The sequence below is a fragment of the Bufo gargarizans genome, chromosome 7 (genome assembly GCF_014858855.1).
Source record: "Bufo gargarizans isolate SCDJY-AF-19 chromosome 7, ASM1485885v1, whole genome shotgun sequence".
Classification (NCBI taxonomy): Eukaryota; Metazoa; Chordata; class Amphibia; order Anura; family Bufonidae; genus Bufo; species Bufo gargarizans.
In genome coordinates this window covers 55,427,592-55,447,726 of record NC_058086.1, presented here as the reverse complement: position 1 = coordinate 55,447,726, position 20,135 = coordinate 55,427,592, and the positions used below count along the sequence as shown (strand labels likewise).

General features: G+C 44.4%; 2 protein-coding genes across 7 annotated transcripts in view; one reads left to right on the top strand and one right to left on the bottom strand.

Annotated features, from left to right (window-relative positions):
• RABGAP1L (RAB GTPase activating protein 1 like) overlaps positions 1-13,152 on the top strand; it is a 327,249-nt gene extending 314,097 nt beyond the window's left edge. For 3 of the 5 annotated variants that reach the window (XM_044301795.1, XM_044301802.1, XM_044301798.1), the window contains 6 exons: positions 6,726-6,836; positions 7,764-7,868; positions 9,593-9,676; positions 10,305-10,376; positions 10,479-10,658; positions 12,460-13,152. In XM_044301795.1, the coding sequence (XP_044157730.1) occupies positions 6,726-6,836; positions 7,764-7,868; positions 9,593-9,676; positions 10,305-10,376; positions 10,479-10,658; positions 12,460-12,642 (735 nt within the window). In that variant the 3' untranslated portion in view covers positions 12,643-13,152. The other 2 variants (XM_044301800.1, XM_044301799.1) reach the window with 2 other exon arrangements.
• A 3,115-nt stretch (positions 13,153-16,267) lies between these two features.
• Positions 16,268-20,135, bottom strand: part of DARS2 (aspartyl-tRNA synthetase 2, mitochondrial) — a 28,961-nt gene continuing 25,093 nt past the window's right edge. For both annotated transcript variants that reach the window (XM_044301052.1, XM_044301053.1), the window contains exons 17-18: positions 18,975-19,050; positions 16,268-16,779 (exon numbers count right to left, since the gene is read on the bottom strand). In XM_044301052.1, the coding sequence (XP_044156987.1) occupies positions 16,619-16,779; positions 18,975-19,050 (237 nt within the window). In that variant the 3' untranslated portion in view covers positions 16,268-16,618. The remainder of the gene's footprint in view (positions 16,780-18,974; positions 19,051-20,135) is intronic.

The following is a 20,135-nucleotide window of genomic DNA, read 5'->3' as shown; positions in this document are numbered from 1 at the left end:
GAGCAAGGATGCACAGAATGGCTTGGGCCCGCCCTCAGTGCACTTAACTGCCAATTTGCATATGTAGTAAAAGTAAATTTTCTCCAGAATAAAGCACCAGATCGCTAAGTGAAAGGTATTATTGCATTCAGCTGATCTAGCCCTACGAGGCATTGTGCCTGGTTTGTCAATTACTTGTGGATATTCCCCTTTAACATCAATTGGATCTGTCTTGTTTCCATCAGTTAAAAAAATAAAATAATGCCTCTTTCACACAAGTGCGTTTGGTCCGGAAAACGCAATCCGTGCAGCTGTCACATTTCCCGGACCAAACCTTGCTGCCCTGACCTGAGCTCACAGCGTCCTAATGACTTATGATGCTGTGAGTTTTCCGCCTGACCACAGGTCTACTGTACTGTAGTGACGGCATTATGTGAGCACAGTGCAGTAGTCCTGCGATCAGGCAGGAACTCCCAGCATTAGAAATCATTATGATGCTTTGAGTTCAGGTCAGAGGCGCAGTGTTCAGTCCTCGAAATGCAGCCAGAACATGTTTTCCAGACTGAACATGCTACGACAGAATGGATGCCTTCCTGAGACCTCTAGTTCCTCAAACCCTGGCAGGACCATCTAGCAGCTTTTTAGAGATTATTAGAGAATTGCAGGGGATGTTGATGCGGGAGCCTACATTATTGTAGACACAGGAAGGTCTGGGGACAGTGGTGACCTCCTGTGTCCCCACGGCTGGCTGCCCCGGGCTCCTCTGTGATCAGTAGCAGCAGATTATCATTACCACCAGGAGGAAGTAACAGAGGCAGCAGCAGCCGCCTCCCTGTGTCCAGCCCTGATCTCCTCCGAAGTTCTCCTCTTCATTCTGGTCTTGATGTCCTATCAGGCAGTGTGACTGGACGGTAAAGGTAAGTCCCTGCTGCCTCTGCTTGTGTCTGTCGCCTGCCTCGGCTATGAGCAGTCTGTGCAGGTGTCTCCGCTTGGCTGTACAGGAGGAACATTCTGCCAGAGCTTTCAGTGTGTCTAGTTCTGCATAGCTCTACCGTACGCTGTAGCACGTCCATACCCCCCATCCATTCTCCGGTTCAGGAACTGTTTGGGAATAGAAACCGCTAATAGTGCATTGGTATATAGGGTGTCACACCTCTGCTGATGGTCTCTGATAGATCAGCCAACCCCAGCACCCACCTATTTTGCATCAGGTGATCCTTTATCTTCCCTCGCAGTCCTGTAGGACACGCGCTGCCTTCCATACAGCTTGCCCCTGCTTTTGACCCCCGAAATGATATTCACTGAGCTTTTGTATATCAGAAAATATTGCACTTGTAACACGCGCCTTATTTTTCTGCATTGTGCCAATTTCTTTCTTCTATATGCCGTCCCAATGTTATAATATACGTATCAGTATAAGGCCTCATGCACACAGCCGTATGTTTGGACTGCATTTTTTGCGAGTCGGATTCAGACCCATTCATTTCAATGGGGCCGCAAAAGATGTAGAGAGCAAACAGCATCTGCTGTCCACATCCGTCTGTCCGTTTCCATGGCCCACAATAAAAAGATAGAACTTGTCCTATTCTTGTCCGTTTTGCGGGATGGGACATTTTAATTGAAGTTAAAAAGAAAATGGCAGCAGCCTGCACCCGGCCGGGGTCCGTGTTTTGCCCATCCACGATTTGCAGACTGCAAAAAACGGATCTAGCCATGTGCATGAAGCCTAAGGGGTACAGGTAGACAGACCAGATCATCCATGAAGACTGCAGCTTGTGATAAATGTACGAGGCTTCTCGATGCACCAGGTGTATGAAAGACTCCTGATACGTGACCTCCGTTGGTTTCGGGCATGCCTCCGCTGTAGAATAAACAATCCGCTTCTGTTTTCTATACAAACAAGGTTCCGAGTTTTCACACTTGCTGTGCACACGCATTGTGTGTATTTACACACGCCTCTCGTCACTGTTTCCAGGGCTTCTGATATTGACAAGGAATAAACATAGTAGATCATAGATACCACCAGCTAGGTGCCCATGTATGCTTCCAACCGAAGAAGAAAAGCCTGTCGTTTCCTGACGCATGGGCATCTCTGCTGCAATGGCGGACGTTTGTTATTAATCTGTGAGGGTCTGGCTCTCGGCTCCACCGCAGATCCGCTGTTTGGAGGGGCCACCAGGGGTGCACCACCAATGAGGCCAGGTGAGGCACAGTGGCTACCAATTGGACAGAGCTGTGTCTGGTAAACAGTGAGTGAAGCCGCCCCTTCAAACAAGTGATCGACGGGGGTGCTGAGAGTTAGTTCCCCCCACCACCAATCTGATATTGATAGCCTATCCTAAGAATAGGCTAGCAATTTGTAATTATTTTTTTTTAATTATTATTATTATAACAGGCATATGGTTTTCTAGACTTTTTTTTTTTTTTTTATTCACTCCATGTATTCTACTTCCTGTCCTGGCTCTTTAACGTAAAAGTGTTTTCCGAGATTTTAATAATGATGAACGATCTTCAGGATAGGTCATCAGTATCTGATCAGGTCTGACACCCTGCCTTCTCTCTGCTCACCAAGCACAGCGCCGTGCATTGTGTAGTGGTGGTGCTTGGTATTGCAGCTCAGGTCCATTCATTTCTATGGGGTGGAGCTGCTCCTAGGACAATTGACAGATGAATGTGACGTCACTGGCCTATGGAAAGCTGGAGATGGCTGCAGCACTACTGTGTGTGCCGGTACTTTCTCAAACAGCTTACCGGCAGCAGGGGTCTCGGTGTCAGACCCTCACCGATCAGATACAGTAATAAAATCTCGTAAAACCCCTGTAACTGATAAGTGCAATGCTCTTCCGTGGATATCTATATCTAGAACTGTGTCATCCCAAGTCCCACGTTTTTTTCAGCTACACTAAGGCCTCTTTCGCACAAGCGTGACGGATTTGGTCCGGATGCGTTCTGTGAAACTCACACCATTTTGCAAGCAAGTTTTGTCTGTGACTGTGTTCAGTTGTTCAGTTTTTTCCAGCGCGGGTGCAATGCGTTTTGATGCGTTTCTCACGCGCAGGAAAAAAAACTGAAGGTTTACAAACAACATCTCCTAGCAACCATCAGTGAAAAACACATTGCACCCCCGACTACATCCAGACTTAATGCGTTTTTCACTGAAGCCCCATTCACTTCTATGGGGCCAGGGCTGCGTGAAAAACACAGAATATAAATTATAGGCTCAGTCATCCTGGAGCACCCAGTCTGGTAGGGATGATCCTGCAGTGTAAATTGATACCTTCCTCCTCACCGCTATGCGTCGCCTACCGACATCTAAACACACCCCTTCCCTTTGATTGACAGCGTTAGAGTATTACTTCGACTTGGGCTAGCGCTGTCAATCAAGGGGAGGTCGGTAGGCGTCACATAGCGCTGCCCGTACTGAAAAAGTCCGCCTCCTGGTGCTCTAAATTGCCTGCCAGCAAAGGAATAAAAGTAGGATTTTATCAACAATCGTGGCGCCAACAGTGAAGAGGAAGGTGTCATTTTAAACTGCAAGACCACCGCTACCAGTCTATGTGCTTGGTGACGGATCCTCTTTAAGGGTATATTCACAATGGCCATGTAAAAATGACACTGTCGATTTTTCATGGCTCATTGATTTCAATAGGTTCCGTCTGGTCATGATAACGGGCAAAAATAGGACAGCAGCTATTCACTGGCCGTTGAATAGACCCATAGATTTTGGTCCTGAAAACGGCCGTATGTATGTGTCTATGTACCCCAAGTCTCATGGTCCCCCTTCAGTACAGATGTAGCCCTCTGCCTACTTCTCTGTGACCTCAGTGAGAGTTAGGGTTCATGCACACGACTGTAGTTTAGATCCACTTTTTTTTTGTGGATGGGAAGCAGAACCCATTTCAATGGGGCCGCAAAAGAGGCCCGCGGCTGGTATCCGTGTTTTACACGATCCACGATTTGCAGACCGCAAAAAAACGGATATGGTTGTGTGCAGATGGCTTTAGATTATAGGGTTCACTAATCTGTCACTGGAGGATACAAATATAGAATACATGAACATTAAGCAATCGTGCACCAGTCTGACCAGTCTATCCGTAGGCTGCACCTTGTAGTGTAGGGTGAGGCTGGCCCGCATTCACATAGTGACCTTTTACTTTTATGGAGTCAGTGTAAATACACGCCCAGGAATCCATTGTGAATGGTCTGCTTGGTCTTAGATTATTCTAACGTGTACCGTAGCGTTCTGCTAACATATCAAGCACCACAGCACAGCCATGCACTGGTCTTAAAGGAATCGGTTTTGTCCCATTGTTGCCGAAGATGGCGGTATGTGTGACAGATTTTTTATTGTCTCCCTTTAAACTGGTGCTGATGAATGATGACGGGTCACACTTGTTTTTTCGCATTGCGTAACATACAGGGTGTGTTTTAAGCTTGTAACCGCAGATTTCAATAAGCTTTATTTGCAATAGAATAAAACCCTTAAGACCATAACTTGCAAGGATATCGGGGAAGAAAAAAAAAAACGTAATTTCTCGTTATGTTCATTGAGCATATAGCTGATGTGCAGAAGGACTTAGTCTTTTGCTTAAGACTACCTTAGGCTGGTGTCCCACATGACTGGTTATAAAGAATTAGGCTACATGCACACGACCGTATATGTTTTGCGGTCCGCAAAAAAAAAACCGGATGACATCCGTTTTTTTTGCGGATCCATTGTAACAATGCCTAAAGCAGACAAGAATAGGACATGTTCTATTTTTTGGGTGGGGCTACGGAATAGACATACTGATGCGGACAGCACACTGTGATTGAAATGAATGGGCCCGCATCCTATCCGCAAAAAAAAAACGGAACAGACACGGAAACAAAATACATTCGTGTGCATGTAGCCTTAACCGGGATGTCCATCAGCTGCCATCCCTAAGGCTGGGTTCACATCAATGTTTCATTTTCCGTTTTTTTTGATCCGTCAGAAGAACAGAAAACAAAAAAAAAAAACGATCCCGTATTTCAAGCATCCGTTATGCTCAGTTATGCACATTTTGCATCCGTTTTAGCCAATTCCATCTGAGATCCGTTGCTTTTTTCCGTCTAAAATGCTAAATGTGCATAACTGAGCGTAACCGAGGCTTAATATACAGGATCCTTTTTTTGTTTGTTTTCTGTTATTTTAACGGATTAGAAGAACGGAAAAACTAAACTGTGATGTGAACGCAGCCTAAGCTGTTAATAGCATTCGTCTTTGTAAACTAAGGTTGGCTACACACGATACGGATTTTGCGCATAAAAACCGCAGCGCAATACAGTACCCGCAAAGTGTATGAGATTAGAAAAATCTCATGGACGCCTTGCCTTATTTCTTAAGTGCGGAAATTGACCTGAAAATTGAATTTTCAGATCTGCAGCATGTCAATTGTTGCGTTTTTCTTGTTTGGATTTCACCCTTTTCAATGGAAGAGCGAGATCTGCGGAAAATCCGCATCAAATCTGCAGCAAAAAAACCGCACCAAAAACGCAATATAGTGCAGATCTCATGCAGATTTTCTGCACCTAAATCTGCACCGTGTGCCTTAGCCGCCACGCGTTCAGGTTCCCTGATGCCGTTTTGGAAGCCACATGAGTGGATCGTATTAGGGGAGAAAATATAAAGGACAGATACTTCTACCCTTTTTTTTTTTTTTATTCATTCCTGGTTTTCGCTTCCAGAACTGCATGCAGAAACCTGACCGTGTTGCCGTACCCTAAAGGTGTTTAAAAGTAAGGACTCCGCCCGCACAGTTTTTATTTTTATTTTTTTACTAATACGCTCATTTTTTTTTAACCCTATAACGTGAATTGCTGTGTTGTAATAAGTGCAGCGACACAGGCTTCTCCAGGAAGACCGTGGTCTGCTCACTTCTGGTAAATAAGGCAATAGATAGAGCCGCGCTGTTTCCTGCACAGCAGCAGCGCAGGAAGCAGCCCGACCTTCCCATCACACAGACATTCGGAGGCTTCAGTGCAAGTGATTGCTAACCAGCCCAGGAATCCGGATCCAGATCTAGCAGCAGTTCACCTAGAAGACAGCATACCCTGCGCCGGTGACATAAGGGCACAGAGAAGTAAATTCTAGACTGGCGGTCAGCAGCCATTATAAAAAGTACAAGTTCCAGCTAGGAGTTCATATTGGGAGTTGCAGTTTAACAGCAGCCACTGCATGAATACGAGGAAGTCCTGCCAAGTGTATCCAGGAACAGTCCGGTGTATGAGGCGTCTGCCGTCTAGGAGTACATGTGGGTTTGGGAAAAGCTGCTGTGTGCCTGCTCTTGTGCTCGTTATCCTTTTATGTCTGTTGTAAGCACAAATTGCCCAAGGCAGGGCGCTCCTCCGCTTGTGAAATCCTTTAGCTTGTTGCTTCCTCCTGCCTTGTCCTGACCAGCAGTGAATTGCACAGAATGCTGCGCAGTCAGGACCAGCTCCCGTCACATGTGTGTATAGCTTTGCCCGTTGTTACGTCGTGACCAGCCCTCAGAGACCATTGGCGTCGTATCGGTTACAACTCTCGTCGTCCTCGTCTGTTGTTTTTCCGACGAGTAAGATGGGAGATGTGACCGAACAGGTAGAGCTGCCGCTGGAAGATGGGCAGAGACACGTCCATGAGGTCTGGTCTCTGTTTTTACTACGGATGCTTTGCTTGATAGCGTTCCTTTTACAGGTTAGGAGTAGTAGTAAATGTAACCTGTCTGCCTGTTGTTCACCCACAGAGAGAAAATCGGAGGCTCCAGGAGACCAGCATGAGACTGGAACAGGAAAATGACGACTTGGCGCATGAACTGGTCACCAGTAAGATCGCTCTGCGCAATGATTTGGACCAGGTGAGACATTTCATCTTATAACCGTAGTATTTCAGTTCACCGCAGGCCACCAGCAATCCTGTACCCGGGTTATGTTTTTTAAGTCAGAGACCCTCGTGGAATGTGGGCGGCTTGCGATATGTTATTTACCAAGGCGCGGGTCACTACTTCATGGTGTTTCATATCCCAGAATGTTTCTGTCTGTGGCTAAACTACCATGATATCCATGTATAGTTAGACAGAGGCCCTGTTCATATCTGCCGAGCCTCCATTGCAGATTTTGTCACATTTGCCTAAAAAGTAGCGCAGCATGTGTGCAGCGGTATTGTTTTCTGGTAAAAGAGTGGACACTGTGACGGAACCAGGCGGTCCCATTATAAGTCAAGGATGTGTCTGTATCCATTTTGTGATGGATCTGTCACAGTTTGGTTGTTTTTCTGCTTCTATGATGGAACAGAAAAACTGAATTCAGAACGCAGATGTGAACTCAGCCTTAGGCCTCATGCACACGACAGTATTTTGGGTGGTCCGCATGCGATTCATTTATATAGATCCGCAAAAAAAGGGGACAACACACAGATGCCATCTGTGTTCTGTCCGCATCCGTACAGCCGTTCCTCAAATTACAGAGCTTGTCCATTTTGCAGACAGGAATGAGCATTGCTATAACAAAATTGCGGCATGCACATGGACGGTATCCGTATTTTGCAGACTGTAAAATGCGGTCGTTTGCATGAGTCTTTAGTTGATGATCCTTCCAATTACCATTACTAAGACTTCCTCTGAATATTTTTGCCGGGCCATGGGGTTTACAGATAACATGGCTCACTTACCTTGTCTACTCCTGCCCTCGGGAGCGGACAGGTTCAGTTTGACTGTCCTTTATGAGCATTGCTTCACCATACAAAATGGCGCTAGGTCTAACCGTCTGCATTTTTCGGTCGACAGGCTGAAGACAAGGCTGAAGTGTTAAATAAAGAACTTCTGCTCACCAAACAGAGGCTGATCGAAGCCGAGGAGGAAAAGCGCAAACAGGAGGAAGAAACCGCACAGGTGAGGGGGCTACGTCAGATATGTATGTGACTATAGACCTGTCGCCTAGGGACAGCCGTATGGGAATCTGTAAATCCTCGATCATGGTTGGCCTTTCACTGGATAGAAATCTTCTCCAAAGCTCTCTATAATTAGATGGAGGTCACAGTCAGAGAACAGCCACGGCTCTACTGGACATGTGCGATAGCATGACAAGTAGAGAGGCTTGACATTTACCTATGCTTCAGGTTTATTCTGTGCTGATTAATTTCCTAATACAGTATATATCCGTCCAGAGTTCCAGAATTCCCATAGAAGTGAATGGGATCCCTACCAATCTAATAGTTATAGGATATTCCCCACAGGATAGGGGATAACTTAATCTAACTGGAATACTCCTTTAAAGAGGACCGGTTACAGCTCCTGACATGTCTGTTCTACTAGATTAATGCATCCCCCGTGTAATACCAATTCTGGAGCCTCTATTCTTATGGCTCTATGTGTCATTCCTATATTATTTCTACTAGAAATTATGAATGAATTGCTAGCAGTCTGCAGTAAGGGTACAGAGGAGTGGTAACCAGTTGGGGCAGTGTACCTGCACAGACTTAGGCCTATTGCACACGACCGTATGGCTATTTCAGTGTTTTGCGGTCCGTTTTTCACAGATCCGTTGTTCCTTTTTTTGGTTTCCGTTTTTCCGTTCTGTTTTTCCGTATGGCATATAGAGTATACAGTAATTGCATAGACAAAAATTGGGCTGGGCATAACATTTTCAATAGATGGTTCAGAAAAAACAGAACTGATACGGATGCATAGTTTTTTTGCGGACCCATTGACTTAAATGGACCCACGGAACGTGATTTGCGGGCAATAATAGGACATGTTCTATCTTTCAACGGAACGGAAAAACGGAAACTGAATGCATACGGAGTACATTACTTTTTTTTTGCGGAACCATTGAAATGAATAGTACCGTATACAGAACGCAAAAAAACTATCCAACTAGTGCTGCCATTTTCAGACTGTGCGGGGAAACACCCCCAACCCTGTACTCTTACTGCATACCGCTAGAAAATCATTCATAACTAGGGAGGAGCGAATCGACTTCGGATGAAACATCCAAAGTCGATTCGCATAATACTTCGTTTGAAAACTGTACGGAGCGAGCGATCCATACAGTATTAGAATGTATTGGCTCCTATAAGCCACAATTATTACTTTGCATAATAATTTCATAATTCAATTTCTACTGTAAAAAAAAAAAAGATTTTCCCGAACCCAAGTTCGGGAAATGTTTTTTTTTTACAGTACAAATTAATTTATGAAGTTATTGCGCAGTCTCGTGAGACTTCGGAAGTCAATAACTTCAGCTCATCGGAGCCAATACATTCTAATACTGTACAGAGCTCCTGTTCCGTACAGTATTAGAACAAAGTTTTATGCGAATCAACTTTGGATGTTTCATCCGAAGTCGATTCGCTCATCCCTATTCATAAAATCTAGTAGAAATAATAAAGGAATGACACAACATAGAGACATAAGACTAGATGTTCCAGAATGGTTATTACACGGGGAATGCATGAAGCTATTAAAACAGGAATGTCAGGAATGGTGACAGGTCCTCTGTAGTAATGCTGTGAATACAGATATTACTATTGCCAGTGACTATTCTGCCGACGCTGGAATTCTGTGCGGTAAATCATGTGAACAGTTAATAGACGAGTCTTCTTTCCATCCCGCAGCTAAAGGAAGTTTTCCGAAAGCAGTTAGAAAAGGCAGAACAAGAAATTAAAAAGACAACTGCTATCATAGCAGAGTACAAACAGGTAAGTGTCAGCCAGTACCATAACGGTTACGGCTGCCTGCAGGGGGCGCACTCACTACCACACATGCTGTCAGTGGGCACTGGGATTGGACCCAGTGTTAGGCTCCATTCACACGTCTGCACCCATTCTGCAATTGTGGGGACCCATTCATTTTCTATGGCAGGCATGGCCAACCTGAGGCTCTCCAGCGGTTGCAAAACTACAACTCCCAACATGCCCAGACTTCCTACAGCAGGGCATGGTGGGAGTTGTAGTTTTACAACAGCTGGAGAGCCACAGGTTGGCCATATCTGCTCTATGGGGACTGAATGGATACAGAGAGCACACTATGTGCTCTCTGCATTTCTGGAGCGCGGCCCCAATCTTCCGGTCCGCAGCTCTGGAAAAAATAAAAATAGAACATGTCCTATTCTTGCCCGCAATTGCGGACAGGAATAGGCATTTCTATGGGGGTGCCGGCCGGGTGTATTGCAGATCCGCAATGCACTATAGACGTGTGAATGGACCCTAAAACTACATTCTGGCGTCAAATGTCCTAAATCCCAAAACAGGTTCTCCTTGACAATAATAAAGTTGATGTATTGAGCCACATCCCAACTAATGTCACTCGTCGTCTCCTCTCTGATAGATATGCTCTCAGCTGAGCATGCGGCTGGAAAGACAACAGGCAGCTAGTCGGGAGGAGCTGGAGATTGTAAAGGTGAGATGCAGTCACGTATGGGACACGTGCACACAGTGAAGCTTCTACATGTGTATTAGATCCCAGCGTGTAACATGATTTCTTTCCATGCTGGTTCCTCAGGCCAAGGTGATGTCCTGCAGTCAGTGCAGCGAGATCTTCAGTAAGGAAGGATCAGCACAGAGCTCCAGTGGAGACAGCGGAGACGACGAGAAGGACTCTCTGATGAAGCACCTGCGAGAGATGGAGCTGGAGCTGGCACAGACCAAACTGCAGCTTGTGGAGGCCAAGTGTAAAATACAGGTACAGATAATGGATGATCACCCAGTGCCAGGGTCATTTTATTTGGTTTAAGGCAGAGCTATATTAAAGGGGTCATCCATCATGAGAGTCCAGTAGGCATGTCCTGAGCAGACTGAAATAGATGTCCTTAGGGAATAAAGCAGAACAGCAGAGGGGTCATCTAGCACAGGCTACGTTTTTTTTATTTGCTGTAAAGCAGCACAATATTAAAGGGATCGTCCATCACATTCAGTTCCAGCCTTGCCTCCAGTAGATATGATACTCAGTACCCCATAATGAGAAAGTAAAAGAATGTTAATTGCTAAATTACTGAAAAGCAAAAGCTAAACTCTTGCATTGACATAAGTCTTCAGACCCTTTAATTAGGACTTAGTTGATGCACCTTTGGCAGTGATTACAGCCTCCAGTCTTCTTGGGGATGATGCCACAAGGTTTGCACACCTGGATTCAGGGATTTTCCACCATTCTTCGCTTCTTCTTGTGTGTCTTTTACAGAGAAGCTTCTTTCTGGCCGCTCTGCCATAAGGCTAGGGCTACACAGCAATATTTTTTGGTAATGATAGTCAATGGTATTGCACTGCGACATAAGTCACAAAAAATCCAGTAGAAAATACCACAGCACCCAATTCAGATTCTATATTTGTTATTTTACTGTATATCCAGTTATACAAGTACAGGCAAGGCCAACGTTTCAGTCCACCAGGACCTTGATCACGGCCTGTGAGCCATAAGATAGGTGCAAGTTTGCTGGATATCAGTGTTGGGATGCTGACATCCAGCAAACTTGTACCTGTCTTATGGCTCATAGGCTGTGATCAAGGTCCTGGTGGACAGAAACGTTGGCCTTCCTGTACTTGTATAACTAGATATACAATAAAATAACATAAAACCTTTTTGTACCCTTCTCCAGATCTGTGCCCCCATACAATCCCATCTCTGAGCTCTATAGGCAGTTCCTTTTTCCTCTGATATGCATTGTCAGCTGTGAGAACTTATATAGACAGGGCTGTGTCTTTCCAAGTCATGTCCAATCAACGTGTAGAAGCATCTCAAAGATGATCTAGAGCAGGGTTTCTCAACTCCGGTCCTAGAGACCCACCTACCGGTCAGGATTTGAGAATATCCCACAGAATAAATACCTTTGGTAAGTCCTGATGCATGAGCAGGTGATATAATTAGTGTCCAATACTAAGGAAATACTGAAAACATGACCGGTAGGTGGGTCCCGAGGACCGGAGTTGAGAAACCCTGATCGGGAGAATACAGAGCTAAATTTCAATTGCCATGAATACTTGCATCTAGGGATGATCGAATAGACTTCAGATGCTTCATCCGAAGTCAATTTGCATAAAACATAGTTAATGCTGTATGCAGAGGGCTCTCCATACAGTATTAAAACAAAGTTGTATGTGAATAGACTTGGGATGAAGCATCTGAAGTCGATTCGATCATCCCTACTTACATTCATGCCAAAGTGTAGTTTTTACTTTTTCATAAATTGACAAAATTTTATAAAATTCAGTTTTCACTTTCTCATTATGGAGAGAACCATGTTGTACCTAAAATTAAAACAATGTGCACACCGTACACCAGCTTAAATTAATTTGCTGAGGGTGGCGTAGAATCACCTGCTTGGTAATTTAGGCGCATGGGCAAAAAATGCAATTGTGTTATTTTTCTTTTTTACACCATTTTTTAGCATGGGGAGGATAAACAACCCCCAATTTGATTAGTAAATCTCTAGTTGACCTATTTTATAAATTGCTAAGAAGCCACCTTTGATCTCTTCCTCTCTCTGTAGGAGCTGGAGCACCAGCGAGGAGCACTGCTCAATGAAATCCAAGCTGCCAAAAACTCCTGGTTTAGTAAAACCCTGAACTCTATTAAAACCGCCACAGGGAGCCAGCCCACCACCACCCCCCAGTCTCCACAGGGAGCCCAGGCCTCCAGCCCAGTACTACAGGCACCCAAGGAGAGCACATAACAGCAGGTGAGAGAACCCCCACAAGAGCACAAGATGACCAAACGGAGCAGAGAAGACCTGGGACCTGCCGTGTGTCCAGCCAGACTCTACCCTCCTTCCCGTGGATTCTTTCTGGCCCCTCAGACTGAACTTTGGACTGCTGCCACTTTTACACTTTATTTTAAGGAACTTGTATTATTATTTTAGTATAAACCAGGGCCCTGAGGCTTGAGCCGGCTGGTGATCCTCTCGGAAACGTTTACGTGCTTCAGCCTGGGCTGCCTGATTCATGTGCGTGTTTTGTATGTATAAAATATGTTGCCGTGAGAATACAAATGTTTATAGAAATGCAGATTTACGTATCGGATCAAAAGGTTTTGACACATTGCTGCCTAAAAGTGCAATTTTTTTAATTTTATTTCCTCATTGGTCTGTGGGATTTCTGCCCATGGACACAGTGTTGTATTGTATGCAACCTGACATTTTATTAACCCCTCACAATACTATCCATAATAAACAGTCATTGCTAGAGCTGGGCTCGTCTTATTGCCTTTTCTATGGCTTGGAGGATAATCCGCCTTGTAAGATTTAGTTCTAGATGGTAAACTTAACTTTACTCTCCCATGCAACGAATCACAAAATGTGTGCTCCAGTGGGTCCAACGCACATAGTAGGAGAGTTAACAACCTCCTAACTCCAGTTGTGTTTTGTGTGTGACTTTTTAGCTTTCTCTGATACCCTCGTCACTTTTACAAGAAGTGGGCAAGGCATGGGTGGGAGCAGCTGGACCAGTGGGGAGGACATCCACAGTCCAACTGGAGCATATTACACCTGATATTTACTCAAATTCCTGGTTGGAGTAGAATTCAGTTCAGGTGCACAGACAGCAGAAGATGTGACAAATTTAGGCCTCCTGCACACAAACATGTGCTGCCCGTTGCCGTTCTGTGTGCATAACGGATGCGGACCCATTCAATTGAATGGGTCCACAAAACTGGAGATGCAGAACCCTATGGGAGCACTACGGAGTGCTTCCGTGGGGTTTCATCCTGTACTTCCATTCCGGAAAAAGATAGAACATGTCCTATCTTTTTGCCGAACGGCCGGATCGCGGACCCATTAAAGTGAATGGGTGCACGATCCGCCACCCCACGGTCGGTGTTCATGCTTTGCGGGCCACAAGGCACACACATTCGTGTGCAGGAGGCCTTATTAGATTTTTCCACTCGTGGGTATTTTTTATTTTTTTTTCCCTTACCACCAAGACTGGCGTGTGAAACACCGGCCTTTTACCCCTGTAAGTAGATCACAGATGGAAAGGGGTTTTTCAGGATTTTAATATTGACGACCTATCCTCAGGAAAGATCAATCCCCTCATTGTTTACCTGCTTGCCGTCATCATCGCAGCAGTAAGTAGTTGTAATTACAAGCCGTCCCATTAATTTCACTGGGACGGCTCTGTACTATACATTTAAATAGGAACAAGCTGTCCCATTGAAGTGAATTGGATGTCTTCTTGTAATTGCACCTGCTCGCTGCTGCAATGTCAATGGCGAGCAGGTAAACAATGAGGGGAAGGCAGCCCAGTGTGCGGCCTTCTCTTCAAACAGCTGATCATTCAGTGCCAAGTGTCAGACCCCCGTCAATCTGATATTGATGACCTAGCCTAAGGATAGGTCATCAATATTGAAAACCCCTTTAAAGTATTTTTCTTTCATTTCTAACAATAGAAAAACTTTAATGTATTTAAAGTTTTAAATACACATTAAATGAGCAGTTTTCACTTTTCCATATCAGTTTGAGGAAAAAACAAAAACAGTGAATGTATTAAAAAAACAAAATTTGGTATATATACACACATACATACACACACATTCCAACACACAAGTATACGAGCACATATACTGCATATGGCCGATGCAGCCAAGCCATAGCTTCCTGTTGTATACAGCTGAGGCAGTCACATGCAGGATACATGTTATTGCTGCAGCCAAAAACATGGCTACGGCAAAGATGGGGGTTGAATGGAGGGTTCCAGGTAGGAAAGTATAATTTTTTTTGTATTTCAAAACAATCACTGCCTTAAAAAAATTAAATAATTTACTTGGGCAACCCCTTTAAGATCACAAGCTACATGAAAGGTGAACGCAACAAAATATAAATATACTTTAATAAAAACAAAAAACTAAAATTGATTATAGCAGCAACACAATGGATGTAGACCATACAGCTAAAAGAAAACAAACCAAACCTTTAAGATCAGAAATAAGTGCACACCAGTAGCAGATCAAGGCACCACTGACGGTACATCACCCCCACTATGTAAGTAAGCTGTTAATCAGTGCCTCCTGTCTGGTTACTTGTTCTGGGGGCAGCAGATGGTTGGATGTAAAGCAATCACATAACCCTCCTGCCTGGGCAAGGAGGCTACCAGTTTTCCAAAATGGAGGTAGATTTACTTCAGGCATTGACTTCAAGGCATTCAGCACCTTTAAGGCTACTTTCACACTTGCATTTTGGGCGGATCTGTCATAGATCTGCAAAAACAGATCCGTTACAATAATACAACCGTCTGCATCCGTCATGAATGGATCCGTTTGTATCATCTGTAACATGGCCAAGATGGATCCGTCTTGAACTCCATTGAAAGTCAAATGGGAGAGGGATCCGTTTTCTATTGTGTCATAGAAAACAGATCCGTTCCCATTGACTTACATTGTGTGTCAGAACGGATCAGTTTTGTCAAGCGGACAGCAAAACCTGCCTGCAGCGTTTTGGTGTCGCCTCCAGAGCAGAATGGATTCAGAATGCATTAGAGCAGGCATGCTCAACCTGCGGCCCTCCAGCTGTTGTAAAACTACAACTCCCACAATGCCCTGCTGTAGGCTGATAGCTGTAGGCTGTTCAGGCATGCTGGGAGTTGTAGTTTTGCAACAGCTGGAGGGCCACAGGTTGAGCATGCCTGCATTAGAGCAAAACTGATCCAACTTGGACCACTTTTGAGAGCCCTGAACAGATCTCACAAACAAAGCCAAAATGCGAGTGTGAAAGTAGCCCAAGGCTACTTTTACACTTGGCATTCTCAATTCTGCTATTGAGATCCGTCATAGGATCTCAATAGCAGAAGAAAACTTCAGTTTTGCCCCCATTCATTGTCAATGGGGACAAAACTGAACGAAACTGAGTGCACCAAAATACATTCCGTTCGGCTGTGTCCCCATCGCGGACAGAATAACGCTGCAAGCAGCGTTTTTCTGTCCTTGATGTGGTGCGGAGCAAGACGGATCCGTCCTGATCCGCAATGTAAGTCAATGGGGATGGATCCGTCTTCTCTGACAATCAATCAAAAACGGCTCCATCCCCGTTGACTTCAATGGTGTTCATGACGGATCCGTCATGGCTATATAAAAGACATAATACAATAATGACGGATCCAATAAAAAAAAAAAAGCTAGTGTGAAAGTAGTCTAAGGCCTCATGCACACGACCGTTGTTTGGGTCTGCATCCGAGCCGCCATTTTGGGGCCGCCTTCAATGGGGCCGCAAAAGATGCAGACAGCACTTCGTGTGCTATCCGCATCCGTTGCTCTGTTCCGTGGCCCCGCCCAAAAAAAAAAAATAGAACATGTCCTATTCTTGTCCGTTTTGCGGACAAGAATAGGCATTTCTACAATAAGCCGCCCGTTTCGTTCCGCAAATTGCGGAAGGCACACGGACAGCTTCCGTTTTTTTTGCAAAAAACGGCACAGTCGTGTGCATGTAGTCTAAGAATGATGCAATCCTGCTAGAACAGGTTTCCACCGGGACACACCCAAAAGTATTATAAAGTGCACCTCACTTGGAATGATTTTTTCTTTCACGTTCCACATGACATGCATGTGATACTCGGGGCTAAATCCGGTCACCATTGCAAACTGGGAAGTCCGAGAATCTAACAAGGAAGCATTCATCTCAGTCCAGTGTCCATTGTTTCAGACTTTCCTTGGTCCCAGCTTCATCACTTGGGTGTGACCTGTATGTGATAGGACTGCAGATCCTCAGCTGACACAGCGTCCGGCGCATTACTCATAAGATCATGTCCTCGGAACGATTTAGGGAATGCAATGACGTCACGTATACTCTTTGCTCTAACAATAATTGAAATGAGACGATCTAATCCTAAATATGAAAAAGGTAAAATAGTGAAATCAATCACACATGGGTTAATAGATCCTGTCTGCCTAGTTGGGGAAACACTATCTTGGGGCACGGCCACACGGTCAGGCTTCCTGATACAGTTTTGGAAGCCAAAATCCGTAATGGATCATAAAAAAGAGAAAATATAAGGTCTCATGCACATGACTGTTTTTGCGGCCAGCAAATCACGGATACTGGCCGCTTGCATCCTGCATTTCCCCTTCCGCAGGTCCTGCAATATATTACAAATGCCTATTACTGTCCTGAAAACGGATAAGAATAGGACATGTTCTATTTCTTTTTTGGGGGCCCACAGGACGGACATACGGATGTGGGCGAAATTATGGTCGTGCTTGAGACCTGAAAGGACAGATACAACTTTTTCTTTTTATTTCACTCCTGGTTTTGGCTTCCAAAACTGCATCAGGAAACCTGACTGTGTGGCCTGACCCTCAGGCGCATTCTGGCGTCCATGTTACAGCCGCTAATCCTAGCCTTACAGTAAATCTAATTACGGGTCTAATTGGTTTGACGAACATGACGATGAGTTAATGGTGCTGAAAATTCCTCAGATCTCCGACCAACTGTTCATATGTGGGGTATGATGGAAAAAAAAAAAAATCTGATCCTTGTAGGCCGCACCTTTACAACTAAGATCTGTAATAACGTCTTGGGGACAGATAACACAGGACCCCGTTAGAGGACAACATAAGGGCTCATGCACACAAACATTCTCTTTCTGCGTTCAGTGGGTCAGCAAAAACATAAATAGAAGGTACTCGGTGTGCATTCCTTTTCCGTATGTCCGTTCCGCAAAAAAAATAAAAAAATGGAACATGTTCTATTATTGTCCGCATTATGGCTGAGGATAGGACTGTCCTATCAGGGGTCAGCTGTTCCATTCTGCAAAATACATAGTCATGTGCATGAGCCCTAAGGGTGACTTACACAATATTAGGCAGGTGGTCTTAATGTCACAGCTCATTGGTGTATGTTCCAATCACAATTTAAGGCCACATGCACACCCTATATCCGTTTTGCAGTCCGCAAATTAAAGGGGTTGTCCGAGTTATGAAAAAAAATAATATAGCACTGAAAATCTGATATATAACTGAGCTAAGCAAGTTTTATGCAAAAAAAAAAAAAATATATATATATATATATATATATTTTTCCTAGTTTCCCTGGTTCTTTGTTTACCTGCAATAAGAACAATCTCTTCCCCTCCCCCTGCACTGCTAAGGGAGTGAATACAAGAGCTGCCCTGAGTGACATGTCTGTCTGCTGGAAGACTCTGCAGCATGTTGTATGTGGAGGACTACATGTCCCAGCTGTATAATGACACTGCTAAGGGAGTGGATACAAGTGCTGCCCTGAGTGACATGTCTGCCTGCTGGGAGACTCTGCAGCATGTTGTATGTGTAGGACTACAAGTCCCAGCTGTATAATGACACTGCTAATACACACAGGATCTTCCCCCTACCTTCTTGTGTAATGCTCTCTGTAGTAGATCAGCTCCAGGGCCAAGAATTGTCCCTGCCTGCAGAGCTGTGCAGCTGAAGGGGTTACGTATCCTAGCAAAGAGTAGACGGCAGTGAAGGGGGCGTGGCCAGCACAGTGACCTCTCGTTTACAGGCTTGTAAACTACCTTTATAAGAGCAGGGAGAGAATCTGACATCACAGGTCATGTGACCCTCTGAAATCTGAGAAACCAGCCACTGGAGATAAAGTGAGTTAATTGGAAAGCTATTACATTTGCTTAGTTAGGAACATAGAAAGAATAAAAAAATAACTCGGACAACCCCTTTAAGTTATTTGCAAAATACAGTCACAATCCGTGTTGCAACAGCATTTTTATTTTTTTTTGCAGACCCACAAACTTCAAATGGGTCCACATTTTTCGGACATGTTCTATCGTTTTGCGAAACGGACATAAGGATTCGGAAAGCACACATCCATTAACCTGCATATTCGTGCAGCCGTTGGTCCCCATGGGTGGGACAGGGTTGCAGTCGCTCTATGGAAACCCACACTACAACTAGAAATGCCCTATGGGGTAAATAAAGAACCAATTTACATAAAGATTGACTATTTGGATTCAATATTATTTAGCGGAGGCTCCCAAACTCCATTTTATTTGCCTACTTTCAAAAGTAAAATGAACTGCACAAACTTACCCAAAGCAATCCCACCATGAGGGGGCGCTCCAGACTCCAGGGCTTCTAGAAGGTGTGACAGAAGATTCACGTCCTCCTGCAGAAGCAGACAGATTGTGTCACCAGCTTTTTTTATTTATTTTTTATCACCCCTTTATAATGTTTGATACATACCGGAGTAATAACAAAGTAATTATTAATACTGGAATATATGAAGAAAAAATAAATAAATGTGAAGTAAAACATGGAACTACAAGATCTACTACATGAAGACGCTGTAAGGTAATGAGATTCTTAAAAGGGGTTTTCAAGCTCAAAAAAAAATAAAAAAAATTGTTTATGTCTTAAAAAGGAGCAGATTACTAATAAATAAAGGTGGCCCGATTTTCAGATATCAGTGCAGGTCCCAGGAGCTCTTCTCCCGGCTTGTGCTCGACATAAGACATCATTTACTGTAGGGACAGGCTGAATGGCTCATTTCAAAGGCGACGCCAGTCTATGTCTGTGCATAGGCCGTGACAGATATTTCAGTAGCTAAACCAGCCTCATAAGCCTGACAACCCCCTTGGTACAGAGCACTGGTCACGTGCAAACACAGGAAACTATCTTCTGTGTTAAACACAAGCCTCAAGTGCAGGTACCGGGGCCAGTACTGCCATCTGGACATTGCTGTACCTTTGTTAAAGAGGTTGTCCACCTTCAGGGGTCTTTTAGCCAGACCTGCAGAGTAAAGTTACCTGCTCCCACCGACTGGCCACAGCGGTTATGTGCCCTCCGTGCCGCAACACATCATGGCTGTGGCCAGTTATTGGCGGAAGCGCCCATGTGACCCTCGTCAAACAGGAAGTCAAATATATTAATAGTTGATATGTTTTATCTATATAAAGCACATCTAGACCTACATTTTCTCAAACTGGAAAAGGTGAGGATGATCTTAAATGCCACATTCTCTAAAAAGGTTGTACATTCATAACTATATTGTAATATTAACCTTTTAATAGTTTTGCCTGACTTTGAGAAAACTGACTTAACAGTTCAGAATACAGCTTGGGAAGCAGGGTGACGGCTGCTTTAACCCCTCATATCTTGGGATCAGTAGCAGCTAGAGCCTGAAAGTCTAAGCGTTAAAACAAGACCAGATATAGCTGGTTAGAAATAATGCTGTTAGGGTGCTGTTAAAGA